Source organism: Microtus ochrogaster, chromosome 1, assembly GCF_000317375.1.
Source record: "Microtus ochrogaster isolate Prairie Vole_2 chromosome 1, MicOch1.0, whole genome shotgun sequence".
Lineage (NCBI taxonomy): Eukaryota > Metazoa > Chordata > Mammalia > Rodentia > Cricetidae > Microtus > Microtus ochrogaster.
In genome coordinates this window covers 119,131,133-119,150,460 of record NC_022009.1, presented here as the reverse complement: position 1 = coordinate 119,150,460, position 19,328 = coordinate 119,131,133, and the positions used below count along the sequence as shown (strand labels likewise).

Here is a 19,328-nt window from a genome sequence, read left to right as displayed (position 1 = left end):
GCTCCTTTGTTCCCAGGACTTCCTGCTGTTAGTTTCTCCTGTGTTTGTCCTCTGTACTTACCATAATAAATACATTGCTTTGTAAATTTTAGAGTTTAACAGGATATTTGAAAACAATACTAAAGGACCAAATGAAATAAAAGGAGGAGGACATGATTACTCCTGCAATGTAGAGAAAATCTTGATTGTAGATGTAAGAGAGAAGGCAGGCAGAGGGAAGAGTCCAGGTTGAACATGGCTGGCATGGGGGTGGGAACTGGGGTTGGTATGTAAAATGAAAAAAGATTGTTTGCTTTCTTTTTCACAGAAAAAGATCAACTTTAACTGGACTTGGGACTTATTCTGGAATTTGTTTGATGTATCCCGTGACACTCCATTGTAGAAAATTGCTCTTCCTTTTCCTATGTTGCTCACAACATATTTCTTGATTAGTCCTCAAGACTTTGTTTTCAGTCTTTTCCCTGTGCTGGGATTGTGTCTGGTCTGAGCCTGTATAGGGCCTGTATTGCTTTCATAGTCTTTGTGAGTTCCTAAGTACATTAGGCCTATGGCTCCTGAAAACTACCCTTTCCTGAGAACCATAAGCCATGTCTGGCTCTTGTGATCTTTCTACTGTGCAGATTGTTGAGGCTTGAGGTGAGGATTTCAGAAAGTTATACAACTTAGGAGAGCCTGGTCCAAAATCCTTCACCCTCTGTACACTACTCAGTTGTGGGTCTTTGCATTCATTTCTATCTACTGCAGGAGAAACTTCTGTGATTAGGGGTGGACAATTTTTTATCTATAAATATATCAGTTAATTTTATTGTTATGTTTCTTTAGCAGAATAAAGTAGGTTCTACCCTAGACCTTTAATTATCTAGACCCAGGTTCTTCTCCACTAAAGGTTAAGCATAGAGAATAAAGAAATCCAAGCACTCAATCTTCTTATGCATGTGTACTGAGTGTCTAATGTGTCTGTGGAGCTCTGTTCTGAATGCAGTATAGCAACCAGACAGAAGTCACTTGTCATTGACTTAGATTATGTATAAGATAAATGGTACGTTGATGTAATAAGCCAAAATTTCAATTATGTAGACTCTAAAATGCCAATAAAACTTGGAAAATACAGTCTCAACAAACTTACATAGTTATATGTTGGAAATTGCGAAGAAATATTGCAAATTTTGCTAATTGCTAATTCCATGAGATAGGAAGAAATACTTATTGGCAAGTAGGATTTATTATTTAAATAACTTTTTAAAGATGTATTTGACATACTGACAGTTTCTACTTCCTCCTCTCCTCCAGTCCCCCCCCACTCAACTTCCATCTACCTGCGTCCCATCCACCTCCATTTCTCTCTCTTTATTTAGAAAGGAGTAGGCCACGCATGGGCTTGAACTAAGCATGGCATATCAAGTTGAAATAGGACCAAGCTCTTCCCCCTGTATAAAGGCTGAACCATATAATCCAGCATGGGGAATAGAGTCCCATAAATCAGCTAAGCCACAGGGACAGGCCCAGCTCTCATGGTTAGGAGTCTTAACACAGAGACCAACCTACACAACTGTCATACACATGGAGAAGGTCCAGTTTAGTCCCATACAGACTTCCTGAGTTGGTTCTGAGTCCATGTGATCTCATTAATTCAAGTCACCTATTTCTGTGGGTTCCTCCCTAACCTTGACTGCCCTGACTTGTACAATCTTTCCTTTCCCTCTTCAGCAGAATTCCCTGAGATCAGACCAGTGCTTGGCTGTGGATCTCTGCATCTGCTTCTATCAGTTACTAAGTAAGTGATCTGGGACAGCAATTAGGGTAGTCACCAATCAGATTACAGTAAATGGCCATTTCAGGCACTCTCTCCACTATTGCTAGGAGGCTTCGCTGGGCAAGTAGGTTTTTAAAGAAGGGGGGGCACCTTAAGGAAGTGGGTCAGGCATGTATACACCAGACAAAATAATTCAAGAAGGGTTAGTGCTCAGAGCTGGCATTACAGAGCCTTTCATAATAAGAAAAGTGGGCTGAGAGATGGTATAGCAGGTAAGAGCACTGTCTATGCCCACCTCAGAATGTGGTTCCTTTCCTTGGACTCACATGGATTTGAGTTCCAAGAGATCCAACACCCTTTGCTGGCTTCAGCAGTCATTGTGCATATGGGTGTGGTCCACATACAGACATGTGCACACATACACACACAAATAAGTTAAAAAATCAAATAAAATATTTAAAAAGCAAAGGAAAGGAAAATTACTGTATAAGAGAGATATGAACTACAAGTGAGCTCATTACTGAAGAATTGGTATGATACTGTATAATTTCGTTCTTTGCTGATAATTTAGGTTTCAGGCTCAGAGAGGAAAGTCCTGAAGGACAGAGGCTATTATTTCTCATCGAATGTCCTTGCCATATAAAGGGATTTTACTTTCATTATAGACTCCATAGCTTGTGGCTCTAAATTTAAGCCTGTCCTTTGGCGGCATGGTGAGAGGTACCACATGAAGAGAAGAGCAGAGAAAGCCTGTTTGCTCCAAAAGAAATTGAGATTTTGGTAGCACTCAGTTAAGCGGAAGATGGTAGGGCAAGAGGGCAGTGACATAAAACAGAGGTCAAGTCAGTTTCCAGAGAGAGCCATGACAAGTCAAGGCGAGGAACGTACGTCAAGTCAACGTCTAAGAAAACCACTCCAATTTAGCAGTTTGATGTTATTGGAGGGACCAATCTATTCCCTGGGGTATTTGGAGAAGGCAGAAAGACTAAGAGCCAGAGGTAGATAACAGTAAGGATCTGGTGTTTTCCAGACACAACAGGGTGATTGCACATATGAATTCACAGAGATTTGAACAGCATGCTGTTGACACTTGGGCAGAGGGACTTGTGTAGGCTGTCAGGTCTGTTTCCTGCAACACATCTTGATAAAATGTGAGTTGTCCTAATTTCAGAGCGTGTCTTTTCTTTCTGTGTAGAGATCTCTAAACAAATTCCTCATGTTGAAGGCATGGGCCTTCCAAATAGATAAGGCAACTCAGCCATGGTCTTTAAGAAATGGTGAAACTCCCACACCTATCTCCTTTGTCCATGCTCTCTCAAGGGCTGAATAATTCCCTGTCCTCATTGGACATTAGTTGACTGGTGAGCCTGAAAGCTACCATCTCAGAAAGGTTCTTTTTGATTTTGTTGACTGAGTTTTACTTTTGTATTGAGTAGGGAGAAGCTCTCCTTGTAATCAAGAAGAGACATTTCATTCTGCATTTGGAGCAGTGTGGGACTTGATTTGTTTTCTGCAGCTTATTATGCCTATTTTCATAGCAAGTACAGAGATCAGGTCTCAACATGATGACTCTGAAATGCTATCTGTGAATATTTATTTTAAAGTATGTGCTTATTTGTTTCTACCTATTTAAATCATTGGAACTTTTTATTTTTCAGTACATTGGTATTTATATCTTTGTATTGCTTCTCTGAGTTGAATTTGTATTTGTATTATCAATGCTAAATATGTATTGGCATTTTTAAAAAATAGGGAAGTGATTATACCTGTATGGATTTATAAATATTATATTTATTTGCTATAATTTGGTATTAAATCAGCTTTTTCCATATATATTATATGTAGTGAGAGATAAAAAGAGAGATTAGACTTCTGTTAGTTTATAATTTTATTTATCTTTATAGGAAATGGGGATGAGATTCGGAGATTTGGAATCAGTCTGTAAACTTATACTAAGGTATTATAATTTAATATACACTATGTAAATTCATTTTGTTGTTCTTGAAATATAAGCATCCCAAAACACCAATGATATACATATAAATATTAGAATTTAATTCTCTAATTAAACAGTTATGTTCTTTTTTCTGAATATACACAAATTAAAGAAAGATATGTATGCAGCTGTTGTAATAAATACACCTCCATAGTATTTGGTGGGTTTGCATAAAATGAGCCAAAATAAGCTATTTTGTCATTATAAATAAACATGATAGGCATTATAAAGTTGACATGGTACTGAAATAGCTTAAGAAATGTCAGGTTTACCTGAACCTGCACTTCCTCTCCATGGGAGCCACATCTGTAAACAAATGTCCTCTGTCTCCCCTTGATGAGGAGCTTTATAAAACCAAAGGGCCCCTCCTCTCTGCTGAGAAGTGATCCTGACAGGTAAAACCAGTTTGGTTCCTCTAGACTGGTTTTGTGTAATGTTTTACAAGATCAAAGATTACATTGTAAAGACCCCCTAGTCCCCACCACGTGTGATGTAATTGCAGCTTTTTACTTTAAAAACCCTATCTTCTTTTGTCTTGGCATGGACTTTTTCTTAGTCATCTGGCTAGAAAACGTTTTATAAACACAATGTGGAGATCTGTAACTTTCTCACATGGATGAACTCCTTGGAGGTTCCATCAGAATCTCCCATGCTGCCTGGAACCCAGGTTCACTCTGACTTTTCTAGGCCAGGGAGAGGTTGCAAAAAAGGTAACCCTTTGCAGAAAGCCAGAGTCCTGCTCCTTTCTCTGCCCTAAATAACTATTTTGTTCCCAGACACCAATAGGGCTAAACCTTTCTGAGATTCCTAAGAGGTACCTACTCTGAATTTATGTCTGGTTAGGAAGGCAGATTGGGCCTCTTGAGGAGTCATCTGAGGCACTAAATGGTGGGTCTCTAAAAGGAGCTTGCTTTCTAGGGAGAAATCTTTGGGGAGTCTTCTTAGGTAGAAGGATAAGACTCTGAGGATCATTCTTTGGAAAGGAAGGTCAGACTTCTTGGCCAGCTTCCTTAGCATTGAGGAGGATAGACCCATTAATGAACCTTCATCTGTATAAAAGAAACAGACCTCTTGGGGGAACATCTTTAGAATTGAGAAGCATAGACCTTCTGATGAGCCTTGTTAGGGTTTTGGGGGGGAGTCATGTCTTAGTTAGTATTTCTATAGCTGTGAAGAAACACTATGGCCATAGTAACTCTTACAAAGGAAAACATTTAATTGGGTAGCTTACAATTCACAGGTTCATCCCATTATCACGGTGATGGGACATGGTGGTGTACATGGTTCTAGAGAGGTAGCTGGGTGTTCTACATCTTGCCCTGGCAACAGAAGTGAACTGGGCATGGCTTGAGCATATATGAGACCTCAAAATCCAACCCCACAGTGACATACTTCCTCCTTCCTCCAACAAGGCCATAACTACTCCAATAAAACCCCGCCTCCTCATGGTGCCACTCTTCATGAGTTTATGGGGCACAATTACATTCAAACTACAAGTCATAACAAGTGGCCATTCCTCGTCCTCTGCGGTTAGTTGGGATAGCAATAGCAGAGACCCTAGGTTCCCACTTGGCCTCTCATGAGAGATCTGGTTTTACTGTGGATGAGTGGCTCCCAGCCGTGTGAGTGACTGAGTGCACACTGAGCAAGCTCTGCCCAGAGAGTTACTTTGCTAGTTTGTTATTGGTGTTTCTGTCTTGTTCTGTGCCCCCCCCCCATTAGTTCTTTGAGACAGAGATTTGGATTGCTTCCCTGCTCTCAGCATGACTTAGCCTGGCTTCACTAGGTCTGTCTCATTACCTCCTTCTCTATTAGCCCCCCAGCTGGGCTACGCTGAGCACTCTGCACTCTCATCCACTGTACCACAGCCTCGCTTCCTCTCTGTGTCCTGAAGCATTCTTTACATGCTCTGCCCTAGCTGTGACTGTTGTTATTTGTTCTGTGTGTTCTCTCTGTTATTCGTGGTTTTCCCAATTACATCCTTTTCCCCCAAGAAGGGAAATTTCCAGTCATACCCCTGGAGTCACCTTCACTGACTCAAAACCCTGCACACACCCCCAACACGGAATCTGTGACAGGTTTTACATGGGTTCATTTTCTTTTCATTGCCATTGCTTCTGGGCTGGTCCTATAACTTCTACTTGCAGGATATCTAAATGTTGTAGAACGGGGCCCACCCAATCCAAGCTATATTGTTTCTGATGTGTGCCGAAGAATCTTTCTTAGGGGGTTGAAGAAAACGTTTGTTTCCCTTACTGAAGACCTTGTAAAGCTTATGGACCCTCCTATTGAGTAGAATAACCATCTACAGCTTCTCTAGGTTCAGCTGTTGCTCCAGGGGTCTGACTTAAGATATAGGGAACTCCAGGGTACCCTGATCAGTCCTCTTATATTAATCAATGGTTAACATCTGTTCAACACTGTTCCCAACCTAGCTCAGAGTTTTTTCTTTGAAAAATTACCCCACTGTTTTAATTTCTAGAAAACTCCCTGTTGTTTCCCCCCTCCCCCTGTCCTGTGCTATCAATTTTAGAGGTCAAAGAAGAGCCTCTGGTTTCTCTCCCCATTCCCTAAAATCTAGTCTCTAATGTCTATTTTCATCTTCCTTGTCTTCCAGACACACCCCTACCCCCAGATGGTTTTGTTTGTTTTTTCGAGACAGGGTTTATCTTTGTAGCTTCAGAACATGTCTAGGAACTCACTGTGTAGACCAGGCTGGTCTCTAAACTCCTAGAGATCTGCCTGCCTCTGCCTCCCCAGTGCTGGGATTAAGGGATGTACCACCACTGCCTGGCCCACCTAGATGTTTTTTATGGCCTTGGCCACTGGTACACATGCTAGAAAACTACATCACTTTGAGAAAGCCTTCCTGACCAAACACCCTTAATGGGACCCCAGTACTTGTGCTGGCTCTTGTGCTTTGGACACGTGTCACCAGCGTCTTATGACTGAGATTACGAATTCAGCTTTAAAGCCCACTAACTTATCACTGAATTTTTAAAATGGAAGCCTCTGTCCCAGTTGGCAGACATCTCCTTTGAAAACTAAGTACCACTATCACTTTACTTCCCAGGAGACTAAACTTTCTTCTGTGACTGTCCAGCAGCCTAACCTAACTGCCTCTCTGTCTGAACAATATGTCCTACTTGGTTCTTCCTTCCCAACCAACTCTTGTGTTTCTCCCCAGCTCTCTACCTCTTAGTCCCACCACAACCCTTCTCATCCCTACTACTCAGCTTCCATTTACATCCTTGCCCAGAGCCCAAATGAGGTCAAATCCCACCCCCTCCTTCTCTAAAAGGGCACCTCAGGCCCATGGGGTGAGGATATAAAGTCTAGTCATGTAAAACTTGCAAGAAAAGGCCCCAGCTAGAACAGAATAGCTCTTAGCACAGGGCACCTGGCTTGCTGCAGGAGCCACAGAGCCATAGCTGTTGTGTGGATAGGAATGAGGCAAACTCTACCAATTCTTTACTCAGACTAAGACCACGGGTCTTTCGTCAGCCTTGCGAGCCTGTGAGTCCCCACCTCACAGTGTTCTGAAGTCTGAAGGCATAAGTCACAAACAATCCCACACCAGTATGGAATTATGATTAATAGAATGGTTATTTATTTAAGTGAGAAAACTTACAGATCACCGTCCCAGACAACAGACCTCTGCGCAATCAGGATGGGAGCCTAGTCTCCAGAAGCGGAGCCGGAAGCCAGAAAGCTAGCAGAGTGAAGTGGCCACTTTTTTAAAGGGAGAGAGACCACGCCCCAATGGGCTGGTATCTCAGCCGCTATTGGCTAAAGGAGAGGAAGGAGCTCCCGCAACAGAAGTGTAAGGCTAGTTTCTTTACAGGAAAATCCTTAGCTATTGCACAATCGATAAAACCAAGATTGCCTACATAGAAAATGCATTTTCTGGATGACACCTCAAATAAGAATACTAAAACACATTCCCTGTGCTTATGTAGAGCCAGAAAGTTTGTGACCTTGAATTTTATCATATGCTCATCCCTAGTTCTAAATAAAACACCCTCATCAAAATCACCTTACAATTTCACTTACAAAAGAAAATTCTGTAAGACAAATAAATATTAAAATATCTCATGTATTTTTAACTTTTAATTTTCTTAAATTTTCTGCTCCGCTTGCTGTTTTAGCTTTGTTGCAAATTTCATCCCTTGAGGAAGGTAACCTAGAAAGTATGGTATCATTCACAGAGTATTGCCATTGCAGTTTTGGTTATGGGCCCAGGCTTTAATAGCTGATCCATCTCTCCACCACATAAAGCCACTCTACAAACTCTAAGTGGCTCTCTCCAGCGCCCCACACTCAGACCTTAGGGGGTGACCCTGCCCTTTTCTTAGATGCATCTCTGTAAGTAAAAAATCTCACTAACTTTTTTTAAACTCCAGATCACCCGAAAATCTTTTCTGCGTTCTAGTCAAGGATCAGACTTACTTGGTTGGCTAAAGCTGGAAGCTCCTATGGATCCTGGCTGGCAAGGGTGCTGGATCTTCCAAAGCCTGCTACCTCTGACACATTATGACACATAATAGGATTTAGTCCTCCAGAAAGAGAGGAATATTGATCATAACTGAACATGAGGATTCCTGTAATATCAGTTTCAGATTTTAACTCTACATGAAATTTATCTGGAGAGCTTGTGGTTGGAGGAAACATTAAAACACACATTACCTTCCAGCAATGTCTAATGAGAAACAAAAATGCCAACGGATGACATTAGCCCTGTTTGAGCTTTTGCAGTTGTGACACTGGGCTTCATATTGCTCTCTGATATATTAGTATTTGTGAATAGTAAAATTGTTCTCATAATTTTCTTATTTTACAAACTTAGATAATAACTTGGCAGATTCAATTAAACACATTGCTTTCACTGTGTAAAAATTCAATTGAGTTAATGAATACTTAGAAGAAGTCTCCTAAGAAGGTCTGAAGGTGAATCTGGCAGGTGATATAATTTGGGACTGAGTTCTGTATTTGTACAGTCTGTCTGTCTCACACAGATGTAATGAACCAGACAGGAATGAGTGTTGGAAACAGCACCAACTTGCTTGGCATGCTGTCACTTCTCTTGGTGCAGCTGTTCACTTCAATTCAGTTTCCTTTTCATCGGAATCTCTCCCTAAATCTGCTTCTCCCTTATACCTTTCATGGATATCTTGATCTTCCCAAACAAGGTCTATCATCGTTGTCCTTTTCTATGGTCCATGTTATTAAGCTGCTGTGTCAGATATGATTCTTCAATAAGGCTTAATTTAGTGGACATTTTAATTTTATTGTTATATATGAAAGACCAAAAGCCAGCATTCTTAAAAATAGCTATTCAATTGATATCTTCCTTTTAATTTCCTTTCTTCAATTAAATTTATTCTATTAAAGGAAGCTTTTAAATGCTGCTCTCACTTGGATTTCTTTCTGCTTGTACTACTATTATTGTTTGTTTTTGTATTTGTATGGCTACCACTATATACAGAGGCCAGAGGTCATACTAAGCTCTCATTCCCCTGACACCATGCAGACATACATATGTGAGAAAGGACTTCTCTAGAGAGCAGTAATTAGGATACCCTGGATGGTCTATTTGGCAAGTACTTTACAAACTTAGCCATAACCCAGTCCTGAAAATATTGCTGAGCCTCTGCCATAGTCCAATCTTTAAGGGGATTTTAGTCTGTGCCTTGGTCTCAAAATCTGGCCATAAGACCTTCTTTCCTTTAGCTAAGTTGCCTTTCCAATAATTGTCCACTTCCTGTGACTGACTCTGCTCAGGGGCCTTCCCACCTCAAGCCCTCCTCTTTTCTTTGTTGGTCATTTTACTCTCTTCATCTCTCTAACTTACCCTTTCTTCTGTTGAGTGTCACTCACAGATGCCTCGGCCTCTTTGTAAGGCAGGGTTCTCCTGATTATATTGCTTTTCCTTCACCTTTGGATTCTGTGCAGCGCTGTTGTGATGGCAATGTGCAGGACACCTTTGGTTACTAAGAGCAGAGTGATGCTGACATCTTGTTGGGTAGCTCTGCTCTGTCTTTGAAGAAAGAAGTGTTAATAACAAAGTAACTGGAACATAAATACGATGTGAGGTTTTTGCTAGGTTTCCCCATCTGTATTTTATCTATTCTGCTTTAGAAAGAAAGAAAGAAAGAAAGAAAGAAAGAAAGAAAGAAAGAAAGACAAGAAAAAAAGTAGTGCTTGGTTGCTTCAGTGATGAAAAAATAGAGTTGAATTTGTGCATCTAATGTATATAGATACAGGGAAAGAACATTGCATTTGAGTTTCCTTTTGACAACCTATCCTAACATAATTCCTTTAATGTCTGAGACATTCTGAAGAAGCAAACATCACAGGATACAGGTTTTGGAACAAATACTAAATAGTGAAAGTGTGACAGAGAAGGTACAGAGTTTCCTCCATCTGTTATTCTTGCTGAGTCCCTTTGAGGTTGGCAAGAATTTGACTTCCCCAACTCTATTCCGGAACTTGAGGTCAAGACAGCCCAGGTAATTTATCTTGTCTTCCATTAAGCTGCCTGTTTGTGTAAATATCCACATCCAGATAATTGCTTATCTCATTGTCTGCTAAACCGGGTGTTTGCACAAAGCCTCCCCTGAAGCTTCAGAGAGAGATAACAGGATATATATTCCTGCCTTTTGCTCTAAACACTCAGGACTACACTGGGGGCCCATAATACCTGGGTGTAGTCCCAACAGGCTGGAATAAAGACTTTAGCTTAGCTATACACTGTGTCTGAGTGGTCTTTGGTGGAATCCCCATAACAAATGGATATAGTAAGGTTGATATTTTCTGAAAAAAATGAAGTGAAACTGTAAGGCCTCCCTTCACTTTCCTTCCATGCCCTTCCTCACCATCATTTTTGTAATAATAGGGGACACCAAATTATTGATGGAGGCCAAGGAAGCATAACATGTCATGAACACTAAATAATTTCTGGGTACACAAGCAATAAAACATAAGAGGTTTATTCTTTCATCAAGCAGTGACAACAGACGGCATCCACATGGTATAAGCTTCTAAAGAAGGATGTACATGTATGGACAGACAAACTCCAAATCATTAACACAAAGATATTGCATGATTCATGTTCACAGGGGAGGGAGTTACTAAAGAGTAAAACAGACTCAGTCAATAAAAAGATAAGCTGATTTTTGCTGCTTAGTAAATCTATCTCCCTTAATATTTCCTTAAACTAAGAAGAAATCTATTATCACACAGCCCAGGGTGCTATATACACGTAAGAGAGTGCACGCTATAAAATTCCAGATTTCTATGCAGTTTTACATAGTTTAAACGTGAGTAAAATTTGTCTTTCAAAAAAGATCTTATTTGATTACTTTCAGCAAATGGACATTTTATTTCAATAGTTCATTAGGAGATTTAGCAACAGTGATAAGAAGAAAAATAAGTAGAAAAGTTTCTCAAACCATTACTAGTCCCTTAAATAGTTTTCTCCTATTCCAATAACCCTACTTTCTGGTATTAATCTATTTCTACTCATCTTCTATTTTCCCCTTTAGTAAAAAGGAAGAAGGCAGTCAGTTTTACTTGTCTAACAATATCTCAAGAGGCTCAGTTGGGTCACAGCTAGGGCACACAGTTAAGAGACAAGGTACTTTAGGATATGAAGGAGTAAAAGTCATTTTGAAAAATGATGACGGATGGGCCTTTTTGATAGATACGTCTGAATAGCAAAAGCAGTGGAGAAGTTCACCTCTCCTCTCCACGGTGGCTGGATCTTATCCCGTTTCTGTTAAACAGCATCCATCTTATGCGGGTCAACCCAGGGAATGCTGTAGGCAAAGACACTATGGAGAAGAGTTTCAGTTCTGTCTCACTGTCAGTCTGACTGCCAGCAGTTCTCTCTGTGCAGATACAGTAATGCTCCTTTCCTAAACTGTGCAAGTTCCTGACTTCTGCAACGCTGGGCTACTTTAAAGGGTCAATCCTGGTAAGAAAGAATGTAACCTCGGTAAGCAGTTGAATTCCCAGATAAACTTACACCGATGCACTCCAGTGAATGAAAGTAAAATGTGAACACAATACATTGCAAAAGGTTTGACCAACACATTTTTCTCCCTTCCTGTTCATTTTCTATAGCAGAATGCACGTTGTACACTGTGCAGTGCGTGCTGGATAGTTTCCCATCTGTAGCCGGCCCAAAGCCAAATTATGCCTTCACGTGGCATTTCATTGAAGGTCAAACAAATGCCTGAAGACAGGATTTGGCGCAAGATATAAACATTTCTTAATGACCATAGATTCATAGCTATGAGGTTGCCCAATATGCAGAGTTTAGCCTTCCTTTTTCTCCTATGACATTTCCTTCAAGGCACAAAAGATTATAAATGGTCGACGGGACAGAGTATTTTGAGTTGAGAATTTTAAGGTTCCACAAGACCTTTTATTTCAGATATAAGCATAGCAAAAGGACAGAGAAAAAATAAAATGCCTTAAAAAAATGACATGATGCTTAGGTCATCTGAAATTCCCTGCAGTTTACTTTTTGTTTAAAAGAATTTTAAATCTCATTTTACTGGTTTAAAATATAGTTACATGTTTGATTTTTGTGATTGCTGTAATTTCTAATTAAATATTGTGTGAAATGTTCCTAATCAGCCAATATTATTGTAAAAAAAATCTGGCTTAGTTGGACAAACAGAGTGGGTTTTTACTAAAATATAAACGTGAAAATTTTAACTAGTAGTTGAAATAAAGATCGTGTGTAATGTACTGTAAAACTCTTCCTCCGTGATTACCTATCGGGGATCCTTAGGCGTCTCCAACCCAAACAACGGTATTTCCTTTCTGAACTTCGGTGATCTCACAGTTTAACTTATTAAGGCGACCATCCAGAATGAAGAGAGAATCCTTGGAGGGGGTCATGAGGTACTGTCCGAACAGTCCACTGCCTTGGATGTGCCTGTTCTTCGGACTCCAGGGCCAGTCTTCCGCCTTGAGGGGTTCTTTGAGACTTTTGATTATCTTGACCTTCCCGGAGGCGAGCTCCACAAAGAGCACGTCGGTTTGCTGACTAGAGCTTCCGTAGATGTTGTACTGGTGGGCTTCCGTGAAGGATGGCTGGAAGGCCAAGTCAGATATGTGCAGGTTGGTGTGAATCTCAAAAGCATCCAGGATCTCTCCTCTGATGGTGATGTACTGGATTCTCACGAGCCCTTTCACGTCATTAACGCTGACAAGATAGTGTCCATCTGGCGAGATGTAAGGGGTGCCTGTCACGTCACCGTTGAAGCCGATGATTGAGTCAGTCACACTGTCCACCACGAGCTGTGGGGGAAAAGCTCCAGTGATGTCGGGCTTGCAGCTAATAAAGTAGTAGCCTCCCAGATGGGTGTATGCCAAGGATCGCGGAATGCACCTTGAATCTCTCAGGTTGATTGTTTTGATGTAAGACATGGTTTCAAGGTCAATTTTATGCAGTGCTGCTTCGTCTTTGTGAAGAATAAATCCAAACCTGAAAAAAGGAAACCGAGTGTTAGAAAGGAAGTTATAGAGTTATTACCCAAAGACAAACATGACAACAGAAACAAGGTCCATCCCAAAGCAGGGTCTTGACTACTATGGTGAAAATCTACTGTATAACACAAATATTAGAATTAGTCTTTAGTATGTCCTGTCCCAATGCTTTCTTGCAGTTATTTAATCTCTTCTTATATCCAAATAATTAGAAATCCTGCTGAAATAAAAAGGAAAATAATTTAAAGCAACCCATCTAGTTAATGTAAACAACCACTTTTATTTTTAACATAGAAGAAAAATGAAATATTACTTTAATGTCTCTAAAGTTAATATTATATGAAACTGGTAAACTGATACTAAGGCTACAAATAACAAATTTGAAAGAGGGAAGGAGGTCAGAGAGATGGAAGGAGAGAGAGAGCCTATTAAACAAGATTCTAGCCTTAGAGTTAACATTCAGGTTTTGATATTAATAATATTGTTAGTATAACTTTTTGATAGTTCTTAAACCTCTTAAATTAAAGGTCAGAGAAATACTGCTCTCTGTACATATGTGAAGAAAATAGAAGATTGTATTGCTTTAGGATGAAATAAATCAATAGAGGAGATATAAAGAGGAGGATTAGGGAAATGAGACAAGACAATACAGGAGACGAGAGAAAGAAAAAATCACACTAAGAGTGTTTTAAAATAAGATATGTAAAAATTATTTTATATTCACTTAAAATTTAATGACACACATATACATATTTTTAAAATAATTCTAACTATATCTTACTATCAGGACATTAACATTAATAAATTCGTAGGTTTATTATAATAACAATTCCATAAATCAGAAGTATGTATGATTATGGATAAAAAGGAATAATCTAGTACCTCTGTACTAAGTATTTTATAAACTCATGATGGTTTCTATACTTTTTATATTGCGTATAACTGGAAGTTTTATATGAAAGAGTTAAATGTGCAGAACGTCCTTTTAAGAGATTTGTAAATATTTATTGGAGAAGGTGTTGCAGACATGTTGAAGATCAAGTGTTCCTGACTTTAATAAGCCTAGAAACTTAAGCCAATAAAAATTTGAAAATTTATATAGCGATTAACGCTTTGTCTGCTGTCTCTGATTTAACAGCTATTTTCATCTCTGGGTACATGAAGTAATACAATTGAAAACAGTATTTCCAGTATGTTTCTGAATGACAGCCACCATTTATGATTTGTTTCTGGGCTCACTATTTCCCTGTATCTTAAAACCCGTATCTTTGCTCTTTGAATAAACAGCTCACGCCATATTCTTAGTAGAGAAGATGTGAGTCCTGAGCATGTGCAAGAGCGTCCTGGTTAACAGACTTCTTGGTGTTCGTCATAGTGCTCATGCAGAAAGATATTACACACTTTCATTCTGTCCTAAATAATCTAAGACAAAAAAGCCCTTTAAAAAACTAATTGATTCATATACTAGCTTTTGCTCTTCATGTTCACGCATATATGTGAAATATAAATGATGGAAAAGGAAGTCATAAATATAGACAAGGGTAGTGAGGAGTAACTGTAAGCCTTTGAAGGAAGGAAAAGGAAAGAAACCAGGTTACAATTAAAATACAGGATCAACGTAAAAAAGCCAAAGCCAAAGATTTTGCATGTTGCACTATAAAGAAATCTGAATGCATGTGAAAAAAAAAAAGTTTACCTGTGTAGTTTCATTGGTTTATTTGGTAGGTAATATGTATAAACAGTATTGATTAAACTTAGTTTTCTGTATCAGTTAAACCATGAAGCTAAAAATTAAAGTCCAAATATCAAGAAAGAGTTGATAAATGTATATAGTCCTATGTGTATCGTCCAACCCTATAAAAACAAGTAATCTCTGTGAGATTCAGAGGTACACAGTACAGGTGTGCCACAGAAATGAGAGATGGATGGAATGAGAAGGTAGTTAGTGTCCACAGCTGTAAATGTGTTGGCTCTTCGGTTGCAAAGTGGCTTTCATTTAATAGCCCTCCTTTATTTATACACCCTTGATAACTTACAGAGAAACTCAGAAAATTTATTCGACCTGACTGAATAGAAGATGTAAAATAACAAGAAGAATAAACACTAGAAATTTCTACTGTAATCCAAAAATGTTTATGTATTTACTCAATAAAACACATTGAAAATCTTATCACATTTTCTATTTTAATAATCATGTAGGAATAAGCAATATTTGGAGGCACTCTCTACCTGGAAACCTCCTGACTACACTGGCCTGTGAATCCTACAGAGGCATTTCAAACTCATTTCTACCTTCTATTTTCAACCCCCTAATCTCATTCCCAGCCCTGGAGCAGACCACTTGCAAGGACTGTCTTTCTTCTCTGACTTCGCTGCCTAGAGATTCCACCACACCACATGGCAGGCCCAATTTTTCTCTTTCCTGTGGACCTTTCCAGAAACTGCCCCCTTGTGGCCCAAACCCATACCTTTGTGGCAGCCCCCAGTGAGCATACTGGGCAGGAATTCCAAAGCACTCCCTGCCAAGTAACCCATAGTCCCCACACACTCTTAAGATGAAGAGAGAGAGAAACAGAAACTTAAGTAATGTAACACCTGCCAAACAAAGACAAATCGAATCAAAACAAGAGTGCTATAAGCAATTGGAATCACTATGAGAGGGTAAGACAGGATCAAAAGACACATTTTTTTCATGCCATATATCTGTTTTCAGCTTTTTAACCATTTTGCAGATTTTCTTTTAGGAGAAAAAAATGAAAAGATTTGTTTACTATCACAATAATTCTAAATCTGGATAACTAGAGGACAACACAAAAACGCTATCATTAACATCCAAGACAATATTTCTTCATGAGGACTCCACTACAGTAGGCCTTGAAAAATGCTGAAGTCCAAGACAAGGACTTTAAATTATAAAGAATGATTAAAAATAAGGAACCCGGTTTGACTGCAATTGGCATTTAGGTACAATGTGAAGTCATCCAGTACTTAACTGCACACCATGTGTAGCATCTGTTGACCTGATGAAGGAAATGGAAAGGAAATTAACGTCCTGTGTCCTAAAGAAAAACTTTATTCAAGCAGTGGATGCTTATAGTTGTAATCTCAACTTTCTAAGTGGGGTGTCAGAGCTTCTGCAGGAACAGAAGGGACAGATGCAGCTACATTCCTGTTTTGACTACTGAATCACGTTTCTGTTAGGCCGAGACTCTTCTGAAGATTTTATATTACCCTGCATCCCAGAAGGAAAGCACAATTTACAATTAGAATAAAAAAGAGAACAAAATAAAGCAATTGTTTGCAGGAAATGGAAATCCTCCCACAGGGAAAAGATAGCCAAGTAATATGGGGACTATATTAATAAAGCTGTTACATGCTAGTTCCTGAGAAGACGGAGTTACATGCAGATTTGTGTTTTGTGTAGAGCTCTGAATTTGATAGGAAGAAAGAGTGGCTTATACACAGATCTACAGATAATGAGCTGAGAGTGGAAACAGTATACTGGGGTCTCATTATTTTGCATAGATTTTTTTTTCTGCCAGGTTTTTCACTGGTCACACCAATAAGAAGACTCTCTCTGGAACTTGAGAATAAATTCACATAAAGAACAATGTTCATTCACCCTTGGTTCCTCTCTGATCTTAACCACCAAACAATCCTCCAAATGAATGAAGCCACATAAATAACAAGTTGTTCAGTGATTAATTAAAACACTGCAGAGCATGCTATAGATTCCTTTGTAAAATTATGAAACAGTGAAATAATTTTACATAGAATAGCATTTGAATGTATTCAAAATAAAGAGAAAAACAATAAGACACAAAAGGAAAAGTATATTTTCCTTTATATAAATAAAAATATAAAATCACACTAATATCCACTTTGTAATAACAAGACGAAACAAAATGAGAAATTCATGTTAAATATGAGCAAGGAATTGAGTTTAGGGATGACAGAAAAGAATTAAAGTAAAACAATTTTAAAAATATATACAATGAAAGAATGATTTAAAGATGATGGATCATTCTATGTTATGAAATAGGTATAAAAAGAATAGTCATATTTTTCAAGACATACACACATACACACCCATACAGACACACACAGGGTTGAAACATGTGGTTCAACCTTTTGGTAAATTTTGTTCTAGGTGAAAAAATCTGCTTAATGACATTTTCCTTCAAAAAAATATCAATTTACTATTTTTTATAAAATAAGTAAATAAATATATGTATGCAAAAATACATGCACTACATATTTAGGTTTATAGATAAAGTATACTCCACTGACAAATTCTGAAGAACATCAAAGCATTTTTTTCTAAGTGAAAAATATGGCAGTCATTCAGAAGTAGATTTACATCCTATATATTAATGTAAAAACATACTCTAAGTGTTATTTAATGTTATAGACAAGATGCAGACTACATGCACACTATGGTAAGCTTAAGCCTAACATGATACGAAAATGTGTATTTTACACAAATGAAACCCACAGAGACAGCTGAGCGACTGGGAGCTCATGCACTCTGGATTGACAGCTGGGGAACCTACAAGGGACCAAACTAGGCCATCTGAATCTGAATGTAGGTGACAGTTATGTGGCATGGTCTTTTCGTGGGATCCATGGCAATGGGACCAGGATGTATCCCTGGTGCATGAACGGACCTTTTGGTGCCCATTCTCTATGGTGGGATACCATGCTCAGCCTTGACATATGGGGGAGGGACTTGGTCCTCAACTTGATATGCCAGGTTTTCCTGACTTCCCACAAGAAGCCTTATCCTCTTTGAGGAGTGGATGGAAGGGTGGTGAGCTGCAGTTGGGGGAAGGGGAAAGAGGAGAGGAAGGGAGAACTGTGGTTGTTATGTAAAATGAATTTAAAAAGAAGAAAAAGAAAAACAGAAACCATATTCAGTGAAATCTGAAAGAATGACAGGAAGACATCAATATTCACCTAGATCATTAATTAGTGAGAATTACAGAGTAATTACAAAGTAAATTACAAAGCACAGTAAACAAGTGCGTATTCCCTTCCAGTGAAAGACTTTCATGGCCTGTAACATCAAGATTCAAATTCTATAAAGAATTAGGTGGAATTAAATCAATGCCAAAGAATTTCATGAATTTGTTGGCAATAACAGTAGAAGATGCCAAGATTGAGAGTCACTGTGAACTGATGTTCTCAGATACATTTTTAGAAGTATAAACACTTTAGGCTTCCTGGAGAATAATTCAGCATATTCTTTTTTATATTTAAATACACTTTTATTACTTTATAAATAATACCATTCAAAATTTCTACTTCCTCCCCTCTTCCCACTTCCCTCTTCCTCCCTTATTCCTCCTCTTTCCTCCCCCTCCAGTCCTAAGAGAGGGCAGGGTACCCTGCCCTGTGGGAAGTCCAAGGCCCTCTCCACTCCATCCAGGCTTAGGAAGGTAATTCAGCATATTCTTGTAAAAGTTCAATGGGTATTTGCTTTATGAAAGCAATAATTATTCTCATTTCTTTTCCTTAATAACTTCTCACAAGCACAAATATAGTCACTAGAGCAATGGCTTCAATAAGGACTTGAAGGATTTGTTTTTAAATTTAAAGATCAAACATCAGAGGAAAGATTGAATTATATATCAGTGAAATTCTATACAGAAGTTATAAAAATAATAATATGTAGTACTGACAGAGGTGTTTACATTTTATTTTAATACTCATTTTTTATTTGTGTGTGTGTGTGTGTGTGTGTGTGTGTGTGTGTGTATACAAGATTTGTGCAGAGGCCTGCAAAGATCAGAAGACATCGGATTGCCTTGATTTGGAATTATAGGTAATGCCTGTGGGTGTCATCAACTCAACCTGGCTCCTCTTCCAGATCTGTAAGTGCTCTTAAATACAGTCATCTCTCCAGACCCAGATTGTGATTTTTAAACTAATACAATCTATATTGGAAGGAATATTTTTAAAGATTTATTTATTTATTTATTTATTTGTGTACAGTATTCTGCCTACATGCACGCCTGCAGGTCAGAAGAAGGCACCAGATCTCATTACAGATGGTTGTGAGCCACCATGTGGTTGCTG

At 38.8% G+C, this 19,328-nt stretch overlaps 1 protein-coding gene across 1 annotated transcript in view; it reads right to left on the bottom strand.

Annotated features, from left to right (window-relative positions):
- Nucleotides 1-10,632: 10,632 nt before the first annotated feature.
- Fstl5 (follistatin like 5) overlaps nucleotides 10,633-19,328 on the bottom strand; it is a 398,938-nt gene continuing 390,242 nt past the window's right edge. The window contains exon 16 of the mRNA XM_005344117.3: nucleotides 10,633-13,248. Within this exon, the coding sequence (XP_005344174.1) occupies nucleotides 12,546-13,248 (703 nt within the window). The 3' untranslated portion in view covers nucleotides 10,633-12,545. The remainder of the gene's footprint in view (nucleotides 13,249-19,328) is intronic.